The sequence below is a fragment of the Mytilus galloprovincialis genome, chromosome 11, assembly GCF_965363235.1.
Source record: "Mytilus galloprovincialis chromosome 11, xbMytGall1.hap1.1, whole genome shotgun sequence".
Classification (NCBI taxonomy): Eukaryota; Metazoa; Mollusca; class Bivalvia; order Mytilida; family Mytilidae; genus Mytilus; species Mytilus galloprovincialis.
In genome coordinates this window covers 673,151-700,540 of record NC_134848.1, presented here as the reverse complement: position 1 = coordinate 700,540, position 27,390 = coordinate 673,151, and the positions used below count along the sequence as shown (strand labels likewise).

The following is a 27,390-nucleotide window of genomic DNA, read 5'->3' as shown; positions in this document are numbered from 1 at the left end:
TTGAATTTTCCTCGGAGTTCAGTATTTTTGTGATTTTACTTTTTTTTTATTGATAATGAAAATGTTATATCAATTTTTTATTTCAACATGTTTATAAACTATAAAATCTGTACGTAGTTGAATTTCCTAAATAATGTCAAACATTATATATGACCATAGGTTGTGAGAAAAGATGAAATTTAGAAATCGAATTTGTTAGATGCTTTACACGATTAGGAGAGGCGAAGGATACCAACACATATAAATCGAAAATAAACTGACAACGCCAATGTTAATAAAGAAAAGGAACAAAAGACAAACACCAATATACAAAACCCTCATCGTCTCTTCCGGAATTATTTGATACCAATCTATATATGTTAATAATAAATTGTTGATTGCTGTTTGAAATTTTAAAAATCAATTTACACACTAAATAAAAACCCTGCAAATTGTCCTTGACTAATGTCAGTTCCAGTACCACTCACTTGAGAGTTCTTAAACTTTATAGTCACACCAGATTGCTGGTCTGTGACAGATTCTTTACACTCTGTACCATAATAAGTCTGAAGTCCAATATCGTCCATTTGAATTATGTAATCTCTCGTGGAATGAATACGAACTGGTTTCGAAAATTCCATTTGCCAAATGTGACCAGTATTTGGACCATAGTTTGTTTGTTGGTTTTCATGAATCTTTTCCTCGTTGGAATCATTCATTATTCGTATGCAAATGTTTATTACTGAAATGTAGTTAGTTAATTGGTTGTATCTATAAGGTAGTTGGTTAGAGTATCCATCAGATAGTTGGTCATGGTCACCAAGAGCATGTAATCTTCCAAAGGTTGGTTGAACACAAGGAAGAAAAATTACAACTCCTTTAAGCCAAATATCTTTATCTGAGTGAAAAATGAGGGACTGTTTCCCCGATGTTCCCATAGGTCCAGTTATTTGTTCATATCTGTTGATGGTATATGTTTGACGTATAGCTACAGGAGCTCTCAGACAACTTGAAAAGGCTTTTGATGTTACACCAAAATGGGACTGATAAATAGATATTATTTCGTCACTCGTCAGTAAACAAGATTTGGCAACGGCTTCAGAGAAAAAATTCATTTCTACATTTGGGAATCTTATCAGATACAGGATTTTCCCAAGGGCTTCTCGCATATTTCCACCAGAGGGCTCTAGATTTGCTAGCTTACACTGGTGTTTTCCCCATTTGAGAACAAACTGACAGATGTCTGTTTCAGTGCAGTCTAGATAATCTGATTTCAAAATCAGCTCCAAACAATCTTTGGAAAGGCTTATTGCATGTTCTGAAAGAAGGCATGCCTTTGTATTTTTCTCAATATAGTCTAGGCTTTCTGTTTGGAGTGCTAACAGATGGTATTGGTATCCGGTTTGTAAAGCCTTGGTTGCATGCTCTGATTTTGCTGTCTTCTTCAGAACTGTCTCGCATTCTATCTTAACGGCAGCTAACATATACTTGTCAGCAGTATACAGCATCTCCTGCACATTATTGTTTGTAATTGTGATGTTATCGCTATAAAAATATCTGCAAGAGAAAATGTACTATTTTAAACATCAGTTCAAGAACGTTTATGAAATAAGCACTTCATAGATTAAGTGGTTCATTAGCGCTTTTGTTGTTTTTGGAATAACGTTCACAAGGAACGTGCTAATCTAAAAATTGAAATGTCTTGCACTTGAAGTAGTTGAAAATATCGATCCATGTTGACCATGTTGAACATGTTGAAAATGTTGAAATCCTCACCGTTACTTGTAGCTGAAAAACGGCGATAAAACGTTGATTCTTTCCTTTTGAGTTTTCCAATATGTGTTTATTAATTTTGTGTAATGAATTTATTGAATTTCTTTAACATTGTTTAACATATATTTCACTATGACGACAATTATTGTAAACCTTATCGAAGTCGATCGCGATAAATATACATAGAAAAGTCTCAATTATTTGGGGAACCGTTTTGCCTATATGTTTCTTCTAAACCTTGAAATACATCGAAGCGTGTTTTAGTATATTATGTATGTAAAAACTATTGTCGTTATAAGTGTGGTTGAAATGCTGTCGCATCAACGTCTACCTCACGTTTTACTTAATAAATATTTTGTTACACCATCATTATTTTTTTCTCTTGAATTAGTGCCACTATGGTTTTTCTTTCAGTTCTCCGGCTTTTTTCACCAATAATAAACTGTGTGTTACGGTAGCAAATAATGCTGAAAATAGCGTTTTAAATACAACAATCAATCAACACTGATGACGTTATCAATTTTATTCATTGGTTCATCAAAAGTAGTTTTATTGCATGTACTCACTTCAAAATATCCCGAAAGGTATTGTCATCAATATCAGGTATAGTTATTTCCCCCTTTTCTTGTAGAGACCCTTCAAACATTGTATGGAAGACGGAACTTCTGCTAGACAACATATACTTGTGTGCTTTAATAGGTGTCCTTTCATCTCCTACTCTCAACGTGACGTCACACATGATATCGTTCTGTAGCATATACATCATACAATCAGACAAAGTTTTGTTATCGCGCCAGTCTGTTGTATTATTTGCATCCATCTTACATAAAATAAGAAAATATTATTGTTTCACAAAACCGAAAATAATATATGAAATATATGAAAAGTCTAAATTAACTTATAACCCACGGTTCATTTTTTGTCAAATCATGATAAGCATGACTTTCCAATTTTTTTTCTTTTTCATTTTTCATCACGGAAACGCTTACAGTTAATTCCCGAATAAAGATATCAGAAAATATTTGCTATAAAATGAAAGAGTTATGAATCAGTTTTCATCTGACAGTTGTTTTCGATTCGTTTGATGTGTCTGAACTTTTGATTTTGCCATTTTATAAGGGACATTGTATTTTGAATTTACCTTTGAAGTTGGTATTTTTGTTATTTTATTTTTTGACATATCAAAACGTTTTAAATATTAGTTGTTCCACTTAGTTTGTATTCCTACAGATTTACAATTTATTCCTTCCTCTCTGATCAATATTTTTGTTGATGCTCCACATGCGGCACCCGTCGTGTTGATCATATAAGTACAAATAAGGTACAAAATATAAATCAGTGATGTCACATTATTGGAAAAGGAGACTGGTCTGTGAAAAACAAATATTCAATAACGGTCAATTAAATCATGTGATGGCGTCCATACATTGAAAAAATGACTAATATCTTGATATACTCTATCTATTCTATAGGAGAAACCCGACGGATGTAGCAGGATCTGCTTATCCAATGTATCTATCTTGAGTACCTGAGATCGTCCTTGATTTTTGCCGGGTTCGTGTTGCTCCGTCTTTAGTGTTTTTATGTTGTCTTTATCGTTTTTCGTTTGTTTTGTCATGGCATTGTCAGTATGCTTTCAATTGATGAATTCGAATGTTCCATTTGTATCTTTCTTATCTCTTGAATGGATAAATTCAAATTCACCACTTATAATCCTTGGTTAAATAGCTTACTTGAAAGGAGCAAATGGGAATCATATTAAGAAATGTAAGTTCAGGAATATCTTGTCAAAATGGATATAATTAGTCCATGTACAGGCATTGCTTGATATAGCAATGATGTTACATCCACTTCATTTGAACATGGTGGATAGCTGTATAATTGGCAATCATACCACATTTCTTGATTTTTATATTTTTGAAAGGCATTCATATATAGTACAAATGTTTTTTTCTTTTTTTTCTTCAAGATAAGACACTTAGAATATAGAATGGAAATATAATTTGAGTGCATTTCTATTTATGAATATTAGAAATTAGAGGTAATAGTAGTTTTTCAATGTTAATATCTCATATTAATCCATGAAGAATATACAAGTAAAAAATATATTTGTGCTTGCATAATTCGAATAGCACAGTTTAAAACATATATTTTCAGAACTTCTTTTCTATCAGTTTACCGAAGTATAGAAAAGCATTAACAATTTACTTCACCAGATGCAAAAATATACAATAAATGCCCTTTCAGTGATGCTGGAGTTAAATATTTCAAAATCCGAAACTAATTAGCAATGAATAGCTTTAAAAACCAACTAGAGGCTCTCAAGAGCCTGTGTCGCTCATCTGTATTTACTGATGCTTTGCAAATAAGGATAAAATCATAATTAATAGTATTAGATTTTAGATATTATAATGATATCTAAGATAATAACAAAAACTGCAAAATTTCTGTAAAATTACTAACTCAGGGGCAGCAACCAAACAACGGGTTGTCGGATTCGTCTGAAAATTTCAGGGCAGATAAATCTAAATCTGATGAACATTTTTGCCACTTGTCAGATTTGCTCTAAATGCTTTAGTTTCAGAGATATAAACCAAAAACTGCATTTTACCCCTGTGTTCTATTTTAACCATGTCGTCCATGACGGTTGGAAGGCGGGGTCATCGGACATATTTTTTTTAAACTAGATACCCTTATAATGGTTATGGCTAAGTATGGTTAAATTTGTCTTAGTAGTTTCAGAGAAGAAGATTTTTGTAAAAGGTTACACAAATTTACGAAAAAGATTTTTTTAAAAGCAAAAGACGACGGACGACGGACGACGGACGACGGATGACGAACGATGGACGACGGATGACGGAAGACGGACGCCAAGTGATGAGAAAAAAGCTCACTTTGCCTTACGGGCCAGGTGAGCTAAAAAGGACAAAAAGTATAGCCAAAGCCGGGCAAGCATTTAGAGCTTTGCTTAAGGTAGATCAGTCCTTAATTAAAATATCAATATTCAAAATTTTCTTTATTTTGATAGTGACTCTTCTATTATTTATTCAATTAACACTTTTTTTTATCTGAAATTTTTGACCGTAGATCCCATTACTGTTTTAAATAAAATTTTATGTTTAAGGAGTGGAGAAATTTGAAAGTGGGGTTTTAAGGAAAAAAATACAGATATTCTTATTACTTATTTTTTTTATCGTTGGGCTAATGAACATATGCAAAGAAAATTCTGTAGACATTGGAGAATAGTAATAATTCCACTTTCATTTTCAAATGAGATCATCTCGACACAAGAGGATATGATTATTTTAAACGTAGAACGTATCATATCAGACAGTAGCTGTTATAAGTGAATTAGTAAGCATTTTAATAGTCATTAGAGAATAAATTATAATTAACAAACCTTATTTTTATGTAACAGTATTTGGCTTTCTTTATCTGTAGACACTTTTATCTAACACATATAACCCTTGAGGTTATCGTGTGTAGTATCTGTTGATAATTTCATGCCAACCAAATGAAATGTTGATGTGTTACGTCAATCGTTTTTACAAACTTAGCAGGCTATAGTATAAAATCAAATAAGCGGATGGTTGTATGTAGACAAATCAAAAATGCAAATGAAATAATAAGATAAGATTTACATACTTTTAATGCACAATTTCCATCTTTAATATACATCGAGGTTGTGTGTATCAAATGGTACATATATAATAGCGTTACAGGTAATTTTAACCGGATTTTCGAAGTAAAATTCGGTTATTGATTTGGGGATGAACGGCGGGCGGATGGGCTTTCGGCTGCCAAACACTGTCCGTTAATTAACATGTAAACCCTTTGACGAAATTTTTTCAAATTAAGATATGCTGATTCCTATGACTAAATGAAGGTCAAGTTCAATTTTCACGATTTTATCTTTCTCGTGGTTGAGTTATAGCTCTTTCCCAAGAATTAAATGTTTGATGATATTCTTATTAATCACTAGATTTCTGTTCAGAGGGAAATGACTCATTTTTTAAAAGATTTTTAAAAGACTTTGTATTAATGATAAATGACGAATTTTGGATTTTGTTTTCTTTTCTTTGGTAAATTGTTTGAAGAATTTTGTGGTAGGTGTGTTTGTTATTCTGTATAAACTAATTTTTTGAGTGCTATATATAAATTTTGTTGATGTGTGTTAATATTAATTTTTCTTTGATCCTGTTTTGGGTTCCAGATTTGCAAATTCATTAGATAATAATCTATTTTTATAAGTTAAAAAGTTAAAGTTAAGATAAGTTGCAGATCTTTATTAGTTTGTTACAAATGAAAGAAAAAATATTGGGAACTATCAACTATATAAATAAACTTTGATTACACTAAGTGTTTTAAAATGATTTTCACCTTTTATCAAGATAACACACCATCTGGTAATTGTGAATCACCCAATTATAATTGGAGTGACAGATTTATTTGAAAACTATTAATTATATTTGATTTAGAAATAAATATAACATCATAACTAATTACATCATATCTAATTTTAGAGTCTGTAGTTAAATCATATCTAATTTTAGATTTGCATTATTAGTTCATGGAAATAAAGTTTGAGTTATTTTCCTTTGAACAGAAATGGTTTAACTAAGAAGTATTTTATCAAAAATTGTCCAATTTCAAATTTTTCAGTTCGTTGACCTTATTTTTGTTTGTCACAAACCCATGCTGTATCAAATACTCAATCAATCCAAATTCAGAGCTGTTTTGTTATATTATAGTTTGTTTCTGTGTGTGTTACATTTTAACGTTGTGTTTCCGTTGTATCGTTTGTTTTCTCTTTTTTTTAGTGTGAATTCACATTACTATAAGACGTATCACGGTACTTATCTATCCCAAATTCATGTATTTAGTTTTGATGTAATATTTGTTATTCTCATAGGATTTTGTCTAATGCTTAGTCAGTTTCTCTGTGTGTTACATTTTAATGTTGTGTCGTTGTTCTCCTCTTATATTTAATGCGTTTCCCTCAGTTTTAGTTTGTTACCCCGATTTTGTTTTTTGTCCATGAATTTATGAGTTTTGAACAGCGGTATACTACTGTTGCCTTTATTTAAGCTTAAATGATGTGTCCATACTTGCTCAACTGTTCAGGGTTCGACCTCTGCAGGAAAATCCGGTTTGCTGTCTCTAAGACAGATTCTTGTTATATGTAATTCTGTTTTGTTTTGTAAACAACAGCGTAGTTAAATTATTGATCTTCCTACATAAACTATATTTAGCGCAGACTCACAGATAGACATAGGACTGTTACAGTTTGACCTTAGTCGATCTCATTTATAGTAACGTAGGAAAACATCGGGTCAATATTACTGTGATATGTTAGATACATTGGATAATATTGTTTCATAGAGAATTTGTCAAAAAAGTATACAGAACTGTTCTTCATATTCTTATGTATGCAATGCAACAAAAAGATATAATGCATTAGAACTTTGACAAAAGTTAGAAATTAAAAAAAATATGATTCAAGGAGCTTGTTAACACCATGTCAAAACAGGACGTCATATGAATAGAATCTCTCAAGCTGAAGGATATTTCGTTATATATACACTTTAAATTCGAATAATATTTCATTGAAGGGTAGTTTCTAAGGTTAATGTGGTTATATTTTTCATTTCGATTCTGTTGTATTCATCGCACATTCGTAGATTTGAGCACATCAATATGGCGACTCACTTTTTGGTACTACGTGTACTGTGGATATGACGGTAAATATCTGCCGATGGAAAAATTGGATGTCTGTGCGAGAATTACAAGGGTTAAACACACTTTTTTTTATCGGATTTTAAAAAGATGATTTGTTCGAACAACACATTTGTTTGGTTTGATCCGCTCTTCATTATTTGTTTTAGATTTTGGATATTCAAATATTTTGGCCTCGATCATCACTGGAGACCACTTAATTATTGAAACACGCATCCAGCGCATTAAAATGCCTTAGACATTGTATTTGTAAATTCGGATCCGGATAAAATTCGAATAAAACGTCCCATGCCTTGTGAATATAATTATCATAGAAATATATTATTTCACAAATAGTATCTGTAAATTGGTCAAGTTCTTTTAAATATGAAATAGTTCGACACCGACCATTTATCTTTTTGCAATGTTTTTTTAGAGAAGATTTTCGAGATAGGAAAAAAATGATTTTTATTGAAAAGGCAACATTACTTAAAAAAAATGTTTCAGTAAGCAATTGCATCAAATAGCTTGTTTGTTTATTTAACGACATATACAGGTAACAATACAAAATAATATCACTGTTACCTGCAATTTCCACACGAAATCTGGTCCCTGTCCGGAACAATCTAACAATGGTCTAATCTATATAAAAAACGAGAAACACGTATGAACCGCATCAACAAACGACAACTACTAAACTTCTGATGTTTAAATAAGTGCGTTTTCTTTGGTTATTCTAAAAGTATTACATTTTTTTTCAATGCCAGTTGCTTGAAATTTGTGATTTTATTTTTTGCTTGAAAAAAGAAAGGCAAAAAATGCCAAAGGGACGTTAACACTCATGCATAAGTCGAAAATAAACTGACAACGCAATACGTTAACACTCATGCATAAGTCGAAAATAAACTGACAACGCAATACGTTAACATTCATGCATAAGTCGAAAATAAACTGACAACGCAATACGTTAACACTCATGCATAAGTCGAAAATAAACTGACAACGCAATACGTTAACACTCATGCATAAGTCGAAAATAAACTGACAACGCAATACGTTAACACTCATGCATAAGTCGAAAATAAACTGACAACGCAATACGTTAACACTCATGCATAAGTCGAAAATAAACTGACAACGCAATACGTTAACATTCATGCATAAGTCGAAAATAAACTGACAACGCAATAGTTAAAAAAAACAAAAAAAAGATCAACAAACAAACAATAGTACATACATGTATGTTATTCCGTCAACACCCTTAAACAATCCTCCAAACTCCACTGTGCGTCATAATTTAACTGTTAAATTTAAATGATATGCAAACTTATAAATAATATCTAAAGCTCTTAAAATTTACATTGAATATTTATGGACTGGGCTACTTCCGGTACTTCTCCTAAGCAATGGTGGAATGTTGATAACGGTTTATTTAAAGTCATTACCTCAACATGATATGGACAGTGACTTTCTGTAATTTCCTTTATCTTCAACGTGATACTTGCTGCTGTGCTTCTACTTAATATCTTTTTACTTAAATTATTGTTTTATTTTATAATACTGATTGTAATATCATCAGAATAAAATACAAATAGGTTTATGTGTAGATTTTAATGCTAAATCTTTTCACTGTTTTAAGTTTATCTGTGATAGTTTGTAAGACTATTGACCTAAAAGCTCATACTGATTTCATACAGTTTGTTCTTATATTGTGTGCTGTTATATCACAGTCCAAGATAGGTGAGGGTCCCACACACACATGTTTAATCCCGCCATTTTCTGTATGCGCATGTTCAAAGACATGTACAGGAGTCTGTGTTTTTTTTTTAGCTGTGCACAGTAATTTTGTCTTTCAGTTATAGTTGTCAGGAGAAAAAAAAATAAAACCCGAACAAACAAATTATTCAAAACTCGACATATAAGGAATATAACCCCCAACAGAAGTTCATCTGATAAATTCTATAGCAATGAACAGTTAAGTTCGATCATAACTTCCATGAGATTTTTTTATGAATGTCAGAATATGTTTAAAACAAATAAGGATAATGCATATGATTGCCAATAACATATCTACCAGATTGACGTAGATGTTAACAACTATGGGTCACCGAACGGTCATCTATGGGCAAAACCCTTATCAAATAGTCAGCTATAAACGGCCCTGACGTTGACTAAAGTTTATGTTATTTAAACGATAATGCCAAAGACAATGTCAGGGTTTTCAAATATACAGTTAACTCTCGTTGTCTCGAACTCGGTTGACTCGAAATTTCGGATGAGTCGAAGTTTTCACGTGGTCCCGAACTTTATTCCATACAAAGGTATGTAATTCGACTCCTGATGAGTCGAAATTGGATGAGTCGAAATTTCGGTTGAGTCGAACTAAATTTACGGTCCCAAGGTTAACAAAAACATTCAAAATTCATTTTTTATCTCGAACTAATACACATATGTCAAAACATGACCTCCGGGATTTAAATGGATTGAATTGTTAATCTGACAATGCACGTGTAATAAAATTTCCGGTCACTGACCACTGTATTGATTTATGACATGCTATTTCCATGAGTGATTACCTAAGATTATCTTTTATAGAATTTTGATAAATAATTAGTGATACATTGTTAATGTTCATGAAACAGTATTTAAAATGTTTACAAAACAATTAATTTGTTATTTACACTAATGAGCTTGGGTGTGTATAAAGTGAGGATTATGGCTTCCGTTGATGATCACCTATAAACTACTCAAACGGCGTCTTAAATCTTTTTATGTTTTCTTTTTAAAAGAAAAAGTGAGATAAAACAAAATGAATAGAAATCAAAATTTTCTTAAATCTTTTGTATCCGAGAATAAATAATTTTGTCAGCGAAAACCGAACTGAATAACGAAACTATCGATTGGAAATTACTCTCTTGGAAAAGCTATTGGATTTGTTTTAAATTGAAACAATTGAATAAGTAAAAATTATGTCATTATAATAATAAAAGACTGTGACATACAAATACATCGATCTGATACTAGAATATCGATCTCCTTGCCATATTCACCCGGATTTATTTTAGCTTTACCAAGCTAAGCAAGAGTTGTGTCCCTTAGATTGTCGAACTTCCGGTGTTCGTTTGAGTCGAACTACGTGTATCTCGAAATATTTCTCTGGTCCGGCTGACTTCGACATAACGAGAGTAGACTGTATAGTTTCTTAAATGCCCCCTTATGTTCTATATTAGCCACGTACGGTGGTCACATTTTTGTTGTTGTCGGCGAAAAAAACCCCCTTAAAGTTATATATTAGCTACAGTGGCCACATTGATTGTTCGGGGGCGACAAACACCTTTATTTTCTAGATTAGCAATGGTGGCAACAACACTTTTATCATGTATATTAGCAACAGTGGCCACATTGACTGATTAACTGGAAACAAAAACATTGAATTTTTCTATATATTAGCCACGATGGCCAAATTGACCAGTTGGCATCGTAAAACACCTTTACATACTATATTAGCCAATTTGACCACGCATATTGATTGGTTGGCGGCGACCAATTCCTTACTTTTTATACTATTATCATGATTATATTAGCCATGAAGACATATTGATTCGGTGACGGGAAAAAAAACCTATATGTTCTTTTTAAGCTACGTAGGTCATATTGATATGCTAGTGAGGACAAAATATTTGATAACACTTACATAAGGAACAATTGGGTTGAAATATGTTTGACACCAGGTGTCTGAGAGCGTTTTAGCCGACAGAAAACGATAATCAAATAATAATAAAAACAAACGCAAAGAAAACATTGTAACAAATACAACGTTGTGTAGTTTCAAATGATTTATGGTTCATGTATATAATCTCGAATTTGCCATTGCTTGGATTGATTGATGGTGAAGATTTTATTTATTTATTTTGTTGTGGAAAGCGCGATAATCCATACCTTATATTGACAATAATCAACTTTTGAGCGTCAATAGGAATGTCAATGTTTAAAAGCAAAGAAACAAAAAAAGTTATATGCTGATTGTCGCTATTGACTGGTCGTTTATTTAAGTCCATTAGAAAATATTTCGTGAAAACAAATAAACAATTAATACAACATGTAATTGCTACCCGGGATGAATGTCGGGAAAATGTGGAAACTGAGAGTATATTGGATAGGGGCATTTATCCTTTTCTTGCAAAAGGCCACATATGGACCTCTCATGGAGTTGTTGTAAAGGTTCAATAATTAAAAAATCGCCTTTCAATACCATCATTTCCACATTCCCTAATATGACGTTTATACTGAATGTGAATTTGCATTGCTATGCGGTTTGCATATTGTGTCGACTATATATATATTATAACACTTGTTTAGTTTCTATGTTATGAATGTCCTTGCGGGTATATGTGCTGTATTTCTGTCACGTAGTGTTTTAGCCATATAAATCCGAATGTAAAAAAAAAGCCCTGGGTCGAATTAATCCCACATGGAGCATGCTACAAGGAGATGATCTTATAGAAATAGAAGCATTGAACCCGAGATATCCCCTAAGGGAGCAAGCTACAACTAGGTGGTCCTAATGTATAAATAAGCCTTTGACACACGAAATTCCACAGGGATGTATGTTACAACAAGGAGACCCTAATGTACATGTAACAGAAACATAAGACCTGAGCTATCCCTTGAAGGAGCATGCTACAACGAGGCTATTCTAATGTAGAACGAAGCTATGGATCGACGAAATTCCACAGGAGTGAATGTTACAACGAGGTGGTCCTAACGTAACAGAGGAATATAACCCGGGATTTACATGAAGGGGACATGCTACAATGACGCTGTCCTAATTAGCATTGAACTTACGAAATCCAACAGTGTATGCTTCATCAAGGCGGTTATAACTTAATAAAGACATTGGACCCAATAACTCTTAAGGGAGCATACTACAACGAGGCGGTCCGAATGTAAAACAAAAAGCACACGAAGAAGCCTTGAATCTAAGAAACCCCGTATAGGTGCATTCTAATAATTTTGTGTTGGGTTTTATTTTAATGATAGTGATAAATATATTTAAACTGATAATAAAATAACATTCGAAGATTTGATAACAGTGTTTAAGTGGTACGATGTAACCTTTTAGAAAAAAAGTCTATTTAAAGGGGCACTAATTACGAGATGTATAACAAATCTAATATCATTGTTTTTGCTCAATCAATAATGAAATGCAAATAGTGGAATAATAATTAGCTTTTGGCAGCCAATATGGTTCGGTTTTGTCAAAATAAGCTAAAAACATTGATTATGAATTATTCACTTGCAAGTCAATAATTCTACCTCATTGAATCCGTATTCATGTGAACTTCAATTTAGCCCCTTAGCTTGAGATGGATAACACGTGAATTGTATGTGTAAAATTATTTAAAGGAAAAGAATGTCGAGATTGAAAGTGAAACAAAGATAAATCATTTAATTGACTGATTCGATCCACGAAAAATCATTCTTATACAGGTAAAAACGATGATAAACATCCATTTTTTATCTATAATATGAAATAACATAGACATAGAATAATCCAACAGCACGAGTTTGCTTAATCTATTTATATTTATATTTATGTTTACATCGCCTCAGGCATAGATTACCGTAGCTGGATTTGGCAAAAATTTAAGGAATTTTGGTCCTCAATGCTCTTTAACTTCATACTTTATTTGGCCTTTTTAACTTTTTTGGATTCAAGCGTCACTGATGAGTCTTTTGTAGACGAAACGCGCGTCTTGCGCATATACAAAATTTAGTGCTGGTATCTATGATGCGTTTATTTACAACCACTGGGTCGATGCTACTGCTGGTGGAGATTTATTTCCCCGAGGGTATCACCAGCCCAGTAGTCAGCACTTTTTGTGCTGACATGAATTATCATTGATATGATTATATTTATAAATTAACTGTTACAAAATTTAGAATTTTTGTAATACTAAGGCTTTTCTACCTCAGGCAAAGATTACCTTAGCTGGATTTGACAAAACTTTTTTAGGAATTTTGGTCCTCAATGCTCTTCAACATCGTATTTTTTTTGGCCTTTTTAACTTTTTTGGATTCAAGCGTCACTGATGAGTCTTTTGTAGACGAAACACGCGTCTTGCGCATATACAAAATTTAGTGCTGGTATCTATGATGCGTTTATTTACAACCACTGGGTCGATGTCACTGCTGGTGGAGATTTATTTCCCCGAGGGTATCACCAGCCCAGTAGTCAGCACTTTTTGTGCTGACATGAATTATCATTGATATGATTATATTTATAAATTAACTGTTACAAAATTTAGAACTTTTGTAATACTAAGGCTTTTCTACCTCAGGCAAAGATTACCTTAGCTGGATTTGGCAAAACTTTTTTAGGAATTTTGGTCCTCAATGCTCTTCAACATCGTACTTTTTTTGGCCTTTTTAACTTTTTTGGATTCGAGCGTCACTGATGAGTCTTTTGTAGACGAAACGCGCGTCTGACTTATATACAAAATTTAGTCATGGTATCTATGATGAGTTATTTACAAACACTGGGTCGATGCCACTGCTGGTGGAGATTTATTTCCCCGAGTGTATCACCAGCCCAGTAGTCAGCACTTTTTGTGCTGACATGAATTATCATTGATATGGTTTTATTTATAAATTAACTGTTTACAAAATTTAGAATTTTTGAAATACTAAGGCTTTTCTGCCTCAGGCATAGATTACCTTAGCTGGATTTGGCAAAACTTTTTTAGGAATTTTGGTCCTCAATGCTCTTCAACATCGTACTTTATTTGGGCTTTTTAACTTTTTTGGATTCAAGCGTCACTGATGAGTCTTTTGTACACGAAACGCGCGTCTGGCGGATATACAAAATTTAGTCCTGGTATCTATGATGCGTTTATTTACAACCCCTAGGTCGATGCCACTGCTGGTGGAGATTTATTTATCCGAGGGTATCACCAGCCCAGTAGTCAGCACTGTTTATGCTGTCATGAATTATCATTGATATGGTTATATTTATAAATAAACTGTTTACAAAATTTAGAATTTTTGTAATACTAAAGCTTTTCTACCTCAGGCAAAGATTACCTTAGCTGGATTTGGAAAAACCTTTATATGAATTTTGGTCCTCAATGCTCTTCAACTTCGTTCTTTATTTGGCCTTTTTAACTTTTTTTGGATTCGAGCGTCACTGATGAGTCTTTTGTAGACGAAACGCGCGTCTGGTGTATATACACAATTTAGTCCTGGTATCTATGATGAGTTTTTTTATAAGGTCATCGCATGACTTTAGAGGTCAACTCGATAATTAATTAGATGGCGTCAGGACTAAAATACACACGAAACGAAGCTACGTATTTTCATGCTCGTGCCCTGTTTATTATTTATTTTAGACTTTTAATAGTTTGGATAAATGTTTTTACATTGTTATAAATAAAATATGAGAATTTGATTAAAATCGGTGAACATGAATTTGACAGCTAGTGCCCCTTTAAAGGATCTATAAGCTTACCCGGATTGTAGCATAGTTCACAGGATCGAGGCGGTTAAGTACATAATTAAAAAAAATGGAGGTGCTTTCTCGATTGTTAATTTTTTGTATTACATGTATTAATGTTTCCTATCATTCTTTCTTTAAAAGATGCTTGATTGTATTTCAATTTCCAATACCAATTCTATTATGTTCTATATAATGCAATAATTACAAAAATGTTTGGCAATCTTAGAGAAAACGAAATTTTGTGTTTCTTCATCAGTTCTGACTCGTTTCCTGCAGTAAATCTCATTTCGCACATAGATTTTTAAAACAGTTATATTTTTTCAAATATGACCATATAATAATATTTCATATCAACACAGAAGTGCTGGTCTGGTGATAACAATAAATTATTCATGTTTAACTGTTGGTTGAAATATCTAAATGAGCAAACTTAAACACTAAATGATAGTCCTGCAAATTGTCCGGTACTAATGTTTGTTTCATTATCACCAATTGACGAGTCCTTGAACTGTAAAGTAACCCCAGATTGGGGTTCTGTGACAGATTCTTTACAGTTTATTCCATAATAAGTTTGATTAAACATCCCATTCATTTGAATTGTGTAATCCCTCCTAGAATTAATATGAATTGGTTTAGAAAACTTCACTTCCATAACTGTATCGTAATTTGGACCATAGGTCATTCGTTCATCGTGGCGATATTTTTCTTCATTTGAATCATTCAGTATTTGTATGTTTATGTCAACGTTGTTACTGACAGTTCCGGTAGAATTATGATATCCGTAGGATTGTTCAACGTAAGGAAGAAAAATGTGTACACCTTTCAGCCAAATATCGGTATCCGCGAGAAAAATTATAGATTGTATTCCTCTTGTTGACATAGGTTGGCTCATCTGTTCATATCGATTGACTTTAAAGGTCTCTCGTTGCGTAACGGGAATTCTTTTGCTGTTAGAAAAGATTTTTGATTCTTCACCGAAATGTGACTGATAAATGGATACCGTCTCGTCATTTGTAAGTAAACCAGAAACAGCGACCTTTTTTGAAAACAATTTCATATCAACATCTTGGAATCTAATCATGTACAAATTATTCCCCAGAACGTCGCGGATGTTTCCACCAGAAGGCTCTAAATTTGCAAGCGTACATTGATGTTCACCCCATTTTATGATAAAATGGCAGATGTCTGTTTCTGTGCAGTTGAGATAATCTGAATTCAAAATTAGCCGTAAACAATCCCTGGAAAGACTTAATGCATATTCGGAGAGCAAACATTCCTTTGTATTAATCTCAATATAGCATAGGCTTTCCCGCTGAAGATCTGATAGATTGTGTTGGTATGCGGTTTGTAAAGCCTTGGTCGCATGCTCTGATTGTGCCGTTTGTTTAAGAACTGTCTCGCATCCTCTCTTAACTGCAGCTAACATATACTTATCAGCTGCATACAATATCTCCTTCACATTGTCGTTTGTAATTGTAATTTGATCGCAATAAATATATCTGTAAGATAATATTTAAATCAGATGTATTCCATGGCACATACACGTGTAACATATTGAAAGTTGGAAATAGATGTTATTTGAAAGAAATTGGAGTTAATCTAATATATAATCTTGATGACAGCTATACAAGAATAAGGAGATATGGCATGATCGCCAATGATACAACATTTACCGTAGACCAAATGGAGTGGACGTTATGATACAGAATACAATATTATTATTTGAATAGGAAAGTCGCATGGCTAAATGTAAAACAATACAAACGGCATGATTTCTTACCAAACAATGAACAAAACCAAATATGACAGACAGAAACCGACGACAACTGATCATAAAGTTGAAACTTAAAAAAAAAATATATATCAAGAAATATCACAATGGAATGTACACTAAATTAGCAATTTGCACAAGAAGCTATGATACAAAACAAATGAGGAAAATATCTCTAGGCTATTGAGCAAAGTAGACAAAAAGAACAGTATGATTAAGGTTCCAAAACTCTATTATAAAATCCTGTAAATTTGATTAATACATGGAATCAAAACAGTATTCGTGCAAATATTTATTTTGCTCAGTTATTTACAGCGAGTATGAAGCTATAGGTAGATTCTTTGGTTAGTTTCCTTGCTAGCTCAACCATGAAATCATTATTACCTTAAAATTTGGAGGAGCATAGCACCGATTCATCATCCAATGAAAACACTCATATCGATAGCCTGTTTCTTATTTATAATATGTATGTTTCATACAAACAGGGTTACCTAGACAACTTTGCCAATGAATATTCATTTCTTATAGTCTTTGATTGAATTAAAAATCTTTTTATTACATTAAATTAGAAGCGGAGTAACGTTTTATGTTTTATTTAAATATTTACGCTGGGAATAGGCAGTTTAGTTGATTAGTGTTTTTTGGTGTATTTCCCACGCATAACCTTTGTTATGCTCTAGGTGTCTTTTCTTCATAGTTTTCAAAACTAAAATCTTTTATATTGACACAGAAAAGAACAATTAGCATACTACTTAATAAGTACATTAGATGTATGTTTCATTATAATACGTTATTCTGATTGGCTAACTGCACGTCACTAGCTATTCCTGAAACAATTGTATTAGACAATAACATTTATCATTCATGATGACACGAGGTCCCACAATAAAGTGCACAGGTAAATTAAATGAAAACTTGATAAAAATCGTGTTTTCATGATTCTAGCTAAAAAAATGTAATTATAAGTATTGAATGCTTCTTTTGTAATTTTATAGGGTTGTAAAAGCGTTGACCGTGCGCACATTTTTAGTATGAAGCGCTTCCGCGCTTCATACAAAATGTACTTCGGTCAACGCTTTTACACCCCAATAAATTTACAAAAAGCAGCATTCAATTCTTAAATATCATTCACGGTTGTGGACCTTTAATTTAGTTTTAAAAAAAACCAACAAACCAGCAAACAACTGCAGTTTTGAATTGAAAATATTGCAGAGTTTATGAACATCCACTTGGTCAGTAAACATTACCTTACTTTTTAGTTTTAAATGAATAATGCAGACACGAAGATTTTTTTTCCCGTCTCTACTTCATTTAGATTTAATCTGACCTCGATTGAATGATCAGGTCATATGTACTTTTGGACACCTCCCAATCTTTTTTACCTGTTCGGGTGTATTGTAAACAAATGTGTATGTGTCAAAACTTTATAACTATTACAATTCGATCAAATTTGTAGTACTGAAAATGCATGAAATATTTGCAAATGGACATCAAGCAAACAATCAACAAATGCATTTATTCTTTCACGATTCACAGAGAATAGAACGGAACCATTTCGAATGAGATTTTACATGTAAAGTTTCAATCAGTTTAAGTTTGATTTATGCTTGAATTCTTTCAATAGTTCATAATTTCAGTTCATATCAATCAAAACAATACAACAAAAAAATACATGAGCATGATGAGATTAAAATAATAAGATGTCACCAAATAAATGTTTACACATTCTGTAGCACTTCCCAGAAAATACACATGAAAAGCAAAGATATGTAATGGGGATATGACAGGTTTTTTTTTTATCGATTGTACCATTGTAAAGTGCATACACATAACTGGATTTATAAATGAACATGATCAATGAGCAATTGATTGAAATAAAATTTGCAAATCAAACCTACAACATGCTTGTGAATTAGCTTGTAATTATCACTAAATTTAATTTAGATTGAAAACTAATTTTTAAACTGAATTGTAAAACTAGTTTTCCAATGTTTATGTTCTATCACTAGTTCTGATTGGTTCTCTGCTTAACTATGGACTCCACCCAAAGGCTTGTTGTACCTTACCTAATAATGATTTCATGGTTGAGCTAACAAAGAAGCTAACAAAAGAATCTACATGTACATATAGCTTCATACTCGTTGGAATCTGCTGTAACTAAGAAATTAGATATGAAAACAGTGTTATACCACAAATAAAGATCTAAGCTACTGGATTTTAATATTAGACATTTGTTGTAAAAACAGGTTAAGAATGATGCTATAATCTAGAGTTTTATGTTATTACTTGGCGTCCGTTGTCCGTCGTCTGTCTTCGTCGTCCTCGTTCGTTGACTTTAAGAAACTTTAAGAAAAAATGTTCTCCTTTGAAACCACTAGGCCACATTTATCCAATCTTCGCAACAATTATCATTCGGGTCTCTATTTAAAAAGGTATATTCAATGACCTTGTCTGCCAACAAACATGGCCGACACGGCTAAAACATAACATAGGGGTAAAATGCAGTTTTGGGCTTAAATTTCTGAAACAAAAGCATTGAAAACAAAAATGTTTATCAGGTTTTGATCTTTCTGCCCTGAAAGTTTCAGACGAATCAGAAAACCCGTTGTTGGGTTGCTAACCCTGAATTGGTACTTTACAGATATTTTGCAGTTTTTGGTTATTATCTTGTTCATTATTAAAAATAGAGATAAATGTAAACACCAATAATGTTCAGCAAAGTACGATCTACAAATAAAACAATTCACCAAAATTGTCAATGGAATCTTTAAGAAGTTATTGCCATTTATACATGTTATAGTCAATTTTTCGTAAATTTTGTTATCTTTTCAAACATTTTCTTCTCTTAATCTACTGGGCCAAATAGAATTAAACTTAAGGCATCTTGATTGAAAAATGTATCCGATGACCCTGTCATCCAACCAAGATGACCACAATGGCTAAAAATAGAACAAACGGGGTTTACTATAGAAGTCTAAGGAAAAACTGTAAAAAAAACCCCAACTTCAAATGGTCACAACCTGAGAACTAATTTAGATAATGATAAGGGTCTTCAGTAACTATTATGAGACTACAAAGAAGTAAATTTAACCTGCTTTCATTTACCTTCGGGGTTAAATTAAACCAAACGTGGCCACAGTCATTATCAGGCTATCTTATACTATGAATTATGGTTTTTACTTTATTTTACATGATTTCCAAAACAACGCTAGATACAGGTAATCGACAAAGGTTCTTCAGAGTCTCTAGGCTGAACTCCAAATTTAAAAAAAAGTCAAATGAAGAAATATCTCTTTGCTATTGAACAATTACTGCTTTGTTAAAGACAACCATTTTGTGGAGATACTCACTTCAGAATATCTCGAAAGGTATTTTCTTCAATATCAGGTATTGTTATTTCTCCTTTTTCTGGCAGAGACCCCTCAAACATGGTATGGAAGACGGCACTTCGGCTTGACAACATATACTTGTGTGCTTTAATAGGTATTCTATCATGGCCTACTCTGAGTGTGACGTCACACATAATTTCGTTCTGTAGCATAAACATCATACATTCAGGCAAAGGTTTATTATCCCGCCAGTCTGCTGAGTACTGTACATCCATCTGTAGTGATATGAGGGATACGATTATACACATAATGCTACTCTTATATGTAAGACTCAGATTGACGTCCAAATATGACGTCACAATGAAATAAGATTACAAATCGACGGTTACTTTTATTCGCCTCTAATCGACGTCCAATTTTTGACTTCCCTAATCGACATCTAACTGAGTCCGACTTATAATACCCTCAAAACAGTTGGCGCTACGTCTTTATAAAAAAGAAGTTGTGGTATGATTGCCAATGAGACAATTCTCAACAAGGGACCACAATGACACAGAAATGAACAACTATAGGTCACCGTACGGCCTTCAACAATAAGCAAAGCCCATACCGCATAGTTAGCTATAAAAGGCCCCAAAATGACAATGTAAAACAATTCAGACTAGAATTCTAACGGCCTTATTTATATTTGTTTTGTCCATTGTTGAGGACTAAATGTTGCCATCTATATGTCGTTCTGTTTGTCGTTGTGTTGTTTTCTTATTGACATATACTCACATGTCATTTATGAATATTGATATGATTGACATTCGACAACGTAGATTACTTGGATTAGATTCTATCAAGGTAATTTAAAAATACATGTATGTTATAAGATGACGGTGGTTGTCGTGTTGTCATATATCGACGTGAGTCTTTTTATTGCTATTTTAATTCAATATGAATATTGATGACATACGGCAACGTGCATCGAATGGATAAACTTCTATCAGGGTTGAATATTCATTATGGAAAGTATGTATAACTGTTGTTATAAGAACACTACCAATCAGTCCCAAATTCCTCTTTTATTTCGTATTTGGATGTTTCATATTCAATCAACGTTTTATACATGTACATCTTTACGGACAGTAATAAATTACATATTGATATTGGACATCGGTTAGAGTACATTTTTGTAGTTATCAAAGGTACCAGAATTATAATTTAATACACCGGACGCGTGTTTCGTCTCCACAAGACTCATCAGTGACGCTCAGATCAAAATAGTTATAAAGCCAAACAAGTACAAAGTTGAAGAGCATTGAGGATCCAAAACTCAAAAAAGTTGTGCCAAATACGGCTAAGGTAATCTATTCCTGGGACAAGAAAATCCTTCGTTTTTCGAAAAAATCAAAGTTTTGTAACAGAAAATTTATAAAAATGACAATATAATTGATATTCATGTCAACACCGAATTGCTGACTACATGATAAATTAATCGAACGTGGTTTTGGCAATACATGATGTCACATTGGAAGTCGATTAGAGGATAAAAATATTTGACGTCGATTTGAGAATGTGACGTCGATTTGAGGAATTGACGTCGATAAGAGACCGGACATCGATCTGAGTTCAACATATATATGAACACTTTAATATGTTTAATGATAAAATAAGATCCCCGAAAAGTATATAAGAAATACATAATGCTGAAATAATTACATTAACTAAATAAAATAAAATAAATTAATTTCTTTCTTTCTTTCTTTCTTTTACTAGTATTTTAAAATCATTATAATTATAGAGACAACTTTTTCATATTGAAAGATATCGAAGCAATCATAAGTAATAACTTAGGAGGTTCCAAACATCTTAAATAAATTAATTTGGCTCGTTTAATTTTCATAAAATTTTGACAAAATATGTTCTTTGATCCGTTGACAAAAATATCTTATTTAGAAAAACTTGAACCATACACTTTCATCTGAAAAAATTCATTGGATATATAAAGAAGTCAGACAATCACTAAATTTAGGCTAACTTTATTTACCATTATTTAGAATGTGCATACCTTGCAAGGTCCTCATGCCTGTCAGACAGATTTATCTGACCTAGACCTCATTTCATTGCATTGATCAGTGAAAAGGGTAACATTTTCGTAGTAAAGTCGATTTATCAGACACTATAATCAATAGTAACTAAATTTGGCACATGGCTTGATTGTAAGGTGTACATGTCTAATTTTCATGGTTCAGTGATTGATTTATGATTGAATTATTAATGAATGACCATGACCTCATTTTTACAGTTAATTGCTCAGTATATAGTGTATTGCTCAAGGCACAAAGATAAGTTGCCGCTGCTGAACTGGAGTAACCCTTTTGGAGTATAAAGACAGGCAAGCGTAAATGGATTTTCCTGACAAGACTAAAAAAAGGATGTCAAATTTCGTCTATAAACATCTTAATTTGATTGTCATACAGAAAATTGAAGACAAATTGAGACAAGCTAGACTCCAGTTGCAGCTGATTTAATTACAAAGCGTCAATGTTTGTGCAACCTATAACAAAGTACATGCTGTCTTCATCCGGATATTATGTCACGTAAAACATTGCCGTGACGTCAACCTATTCATCTACCATGGTTTCTTTTTATAGAATCAACGGTTCCTATAGTTGTCGCTTAAATGGCCTCACTAAAATACATTCAATTGTTTCCTTTGTTTATCGTATTTCATAAAGTTTAAATTGTACAATTAACTGATTTATGTTCGCTAACAGAATTAAAGAAAAATCATATCTGATCTTTTGTAATTTTTATATACCTTCAAGGGGAAGACGACCTCTCCTTGAAATTTGTTATGTACGACTGACGAAACTTCTCGGATACCGATAGAGTGTAATTTAGCTGGCTATACAATCAGGTTTAATCCACCATTTTCTACACAACAAAATGCATGTACCAGGTCAAGAATATGACAGTTGTTATCCATTCGTTTGATGTGGGTTTTTTCCTCGGAGTTCTGTATTTTTGTTACTTTACGTTTTAGACGTCTATTTCATATATATAAATTTAAATGAACACATGATACATATGGCTCAACGGACACACATGACCCATATGTATACATAATAAACACAGGTATCATATAAGTTGGTAGCCGCAAGGTTAGAAAATGATGTGGATATCCAAAGGATTAGTCGTATTACCGAATATAAAACCTTAAATTAATATGAGTTCCACCCTTAGACATATTCGATTTTTTATCAAGTTTTACTTGGCAACAGTAGTGGGGTGTAGCAAAATATTTATTAAAGTTAATTAAAGAGTTAAATTCTTAATAACCGGAACGTTCCATAGCAGGAACAAAACTGAGAATTCATGTATAAACAAAACTGCTAACTGAGTAAGATCTATATTAACGTTGGATAGAAATTGTCATTGGTTTCGTTAAAACAGGTGAATCGTGAAATCAAATATCCACAAAAAGCAGGTTTTCGCCGGACCACGAAAATTAATAATATCAACGAAAATTAACGAATCCACAGTACATTAAAAATCAAGTTTGTTGCTAAACAGGTATACAAAATATTCATTTTTAATTCGTCAACGCCATAATCATGTTTTTATAAATTTGAGAGTTGAAACCATAACCGATGCTTTAGAGGGTTGTGATATGAATTTACAGCTTAAATTTGATGGACAATTATAAAAAGTAGCAAGTCGCAGTTAGCGTTATAGCTATCATCGAATCATAACATGTGCCATATATTACGTAATATATTTAGAAGTCATCAACTTTAAAGCGGTTGATTTTCGCAGGTATCAAATGTTCCAAATTCAAGGCCATATTCTGTTTACGAGATTTTCTATAGAAAAGAATTTTACATGTTATATATTACTTAATAAGTCGATATCATGACGAAATTTGCGAACATTTTTCACTTTTCAGTCGTGTTTAATAAACATATATATTGAATAGTAAAGATGCACCTTATCTCTGTAAAAACATTTTTTTTTATACTTGTTTCACGCATATATATTTAAGGACAAGGCTTAGAATACCGTCGTTATTCTTTAATTATGTTGCACAACAAATATCAATAGATTAATTACTGGAAACGACATTAACATATTTGGTATGACTACTAATAATATAACAAGATTTTTTTAAAGAACATCTAAGGTTCAAATACTTTAAATTCACCTCAGGATGAGCCTTATTCCTTCCAACTTTTTGTTTATTCATCCCAGATTCGTAAAGCCTACAAAAGAAATTTATACATTAAATGAAAATTATTAAATGTTGGGAAAAGCTTGATAATAATTCTCCGGGCGTTTTGTGACTCTTTGACAATTCCAAGTTTCCATTATCTACGATTTTTTTTTATTAAAATGAAAAAAGTTTAATGTTGAAAAACTTTCCTTCTGCTAAAATGTAAAAAAAAAAACCCCAAAAACTTTCAAAACGAGGAGATCTATTAAAAACTTTATCATCCAAAGGAACGTCAGTTAAAACAACTGTCACATTCATGATTTTATGATGGGTTAAGCCTGATTGTATAGCTAGCTAAACCTAACACTTAAGGGAGAAGCAGGATGATTCAAGTTCTTTTTTTTTGTAATTTTGGAATCTATATTCTCCAGTAAAACATTTCACTGTGATAAACTGTCCATGAAATGCTGCATCAAATAAAATATTAAACAATTATAGTACACCAGAATGAAGCATTCAAATTTTATACTATTAACTAAAAATATGTGTGAATGGTTAGCGTTCGTTAAGTTTATGATCTGTCAATCACTTCTGGTTACAAGAGCGCAATTATTTGTTTACATTTTATCGACAAGTTTTTTTTTAAAGAACTCAGAATAGAATCATGTACGGCTTCTGATTGGATGATACTTAATTAAAATGACTTGAAATCGAAAGTTTATTCAATTATGTTTAAGAAATGCCGAAAATCTTGTTCACATTTTACAAAATATAGAAAATATCTTCCATTCTTGCAGGCCGTAGCCATTAAAAATATGCCTTTTTGATTAAGTGAAAAAATAGACGATCTTTTTCAACTTAATTTAAGTCAATTTTTGCCACATGACAATATACATTTTTTTGGTTGTAACACTGTTTGTGCAGTCATCGAAGAAAAAAATAAGGAACACTAGTGGAACCTTTGGCAAATGCATTACGAATAATTGCGCTCTTGTAACCTTCTAGTGTATGTTTGGTATTATCAATGAAATAAAACACTTTTATGATACCATTGTCAAAATATTAATGTTTAATATCCCCCTTTTTATGAAAAAAAATTCCGTGCAATATTGTCTTAACTTACATACAAGACTTCTTTGGATATCCTCTAATCAAAGAAACATTTTTTTATTATTACTATCAATCTATGAAACATTATACAATACAGACAACATTTCCTTACCTGAACGTTTTTAATATAAGGGTACAAAGTTTCCAGATACTTAAACACGAAATATTGTATTAATATCGTATTGAACTAGCAATGGATTTTTGCAATTTAATGCATGTTCTCATATTCTTCACAGTTTTGTTAAATTGTTTTCACTTTGTACAATTGAGCTGCATTTACACCAAAAGATCTTTTCTTTAAGTATCGAGGATATTTAACATTTTAATATCGAATATCTTAAGGTTATTCATAATATAACTAAAATAAAAACAAACATAACGTACCCAGTTTGTCCCGACTCGTTTTTGTCAATTATCCTTGTGATAACCATTCACATAATTTGCTATTTAGTCTATGTAATTTGACGCTTTTCAATACATAGTTATCAGTGCAATTATTGTATTGTATATGTCTCAGTAAAATATCCAGTGTCATGTAACGCTGTTTATTATAGAAAGTCAATCGGTTTATCTTAAAATCAGTTTATTTAAATAAAATCAATTATTTCTCATTGAGAAATGAGCACGGGGGAATATTCAAAAGGTTTTTGTACCAGTAGTTATCATCACAATACATTTAAAATACAACCACGGGGTAAATAAACAAAGGTGTGTAACTTGTATCAGATGTGAATGGACGAACTCAGACATGTTAGGTATTACCATTAACGGATACACGTATTTCTGTACAATCAGATTTCACAGGAATGTGTTGGAATCATAACAGTTGATGGTTACCTTACTTGTGAGAAATATCAGAGTATTTTCTTTATTTCAATAACGAAGGTCAGTACGATGATCATGAAGCCAACGAGGAAAGTTAACATGCGAGGAACTGGAAATCAATTTATAATATTTATATATATGATTTAGATCATGATCCCATACGGTATTCAAAAACTGTTGAATTAGATTGCTAACAAATAAAAGTACATTGTGTATGCATGATGATTTAACATCTACACACGCTAAGATACATATAAAGAGATCAATGACAATTAGGAAAACAAACCGTCTATGATTACCCTGAAGTCTGGTGTTAAATGCGTAAGAAAATCTTTAAAACTGAATGCATGATTTTGGTACATTTACGTTAAATAAATGATATTTTGAAAATGTTTCTTAACGGAACATAACATTTATAAACCATTTAACTGTATGTCAATATACATTCCACAGACGACACTTTGACAAAGAGATAACAAGTACTTCACGGCATTATTACAAGCAGAGGCGGCTATAACATGTGTAAAAAAGATTCACAAAAAAGGATTATCATGTGGTAAAAACACACCAGCCGTGGAGAACTAGTCTTTATAAAGAGAAATACGTAAAACATGTAAAACAGGTTGTTCCGTTTGTGTTTACTTATCATTCATCATTTGATAAATTGTCACACTTTAACCGCTAAAATTGGAAAGATTTCGAAAAAAATCCCAAACTTTGTAAAAATCTTTCCTGAGCCACTTACAAAAGCACAAAAGAAGTGAATTATCATCCCAACCAAACTCTATGTCAGCAGGCTCATTTAAGGGTTGTACACAAAAAAAACAAGATGCAGTAACTAGTAAGATATTACTGCACACCGAGACTTTCAGGAGTCACTCGACTGATATACGATATGTATCATTGACAAATTGTGAGTTATCAAAGTGAAAGCATTGTGTATTGTTTTACTGGAAATGTGACAATCGTATAGAAAGACCTCCTATTCAGTCGTCATTTTTGATTTCCTGTTCAACGACATTTAACTATAACTCTTAACTTTTGTTAAATTACAAGAGCAAATGACACCATGTTACGGCGGTTGCTTATGTAGGATGTGTTTTTCCGAAATATTTACTGAATTGTTTTTGTATTTGTTCAAAATGTATTGTTCATTTTTTAGACGTATACTATAAAGCATATATGTAATAAATAA

General features: G+C 32.2%; 2 protein-coding genes and 1 long non-coding RNA gene across 3 annotated transcripts in view; all 3 read right to left on the bottom strand.

The window, feature by feature from the left end:
* Positions 1-27,390, bottom strand: part of LOC143051488 (aldo-keto reductaseMSMEI_2347-like) — a 260,937-nt gene that overhangs the window by 211,297 nt on the left and 22,250 nt on the right. The window lies entirely within an intron of this gene.
* LOC143051491 (uncharacterized) lies at positions 65-5,242 on the bottom strand. Its single transcript, XR_012970808.1, has 3 exons — positions 5,153-5,242; positions 2,319-2,572; positions 65-1,536 (listed from the first exon to the last, which is right to left on the bottom strand). It is a non-coding gene; the product is annotated as an uncharacterized LOC143051491 (long non-coding RNA).
* LOC143050713 (BTB/POZ domain-containing protein 6-like) lies at positions 15,259-25,644 on the bottom strand. The gene is made up of 4 exons (XM_076223844.1): positions 25,483-25,644; positions 24,252-24,309; positions 20,084-20,337; positions 15,259-16,461 (listed from the first exon to the last, which is right to left on the bottom strand). The coding sequence occupies exons 2-4, from the start codon at positions 24,291-24,293 to the stop codon at positions 15,393-15,395; spliced, it is 1,365 nt and encodes a 454-aa protein (XP_076079959.1). The 5' UTR covers positions 24,294-24,309; positions 25,483-25,644; the 3' UTR covers positions 15,259-15,392.

What these genes read in the sequence shown, in the direction of transcription:
- LOC143050713 (XM_076223844.1), bottom strand. Translation starts at nt 24,293, where the DNA reads ATGAATAAACAAAAAGTTGGAAGGAATAAGGCTCATCCTGAG. An exon ending in GGAATAAGGCTCATCCTGAG is followed by an intron (nt 20,338 to 24,251) that starts GTGAATTTAAAG and finishes ATATCACTACAG; the next exon opens with ATGGATGTACAGTACTCAGC. An exon ending in ACCTTTCGAGATATTCTGAA is followed by an intron (nt 16,462 to 20,083) that starts GTGAGTATCTCC and finishes ATTATCTTACAG; the next exon opens with ATATATTTATTGCGATCAAA.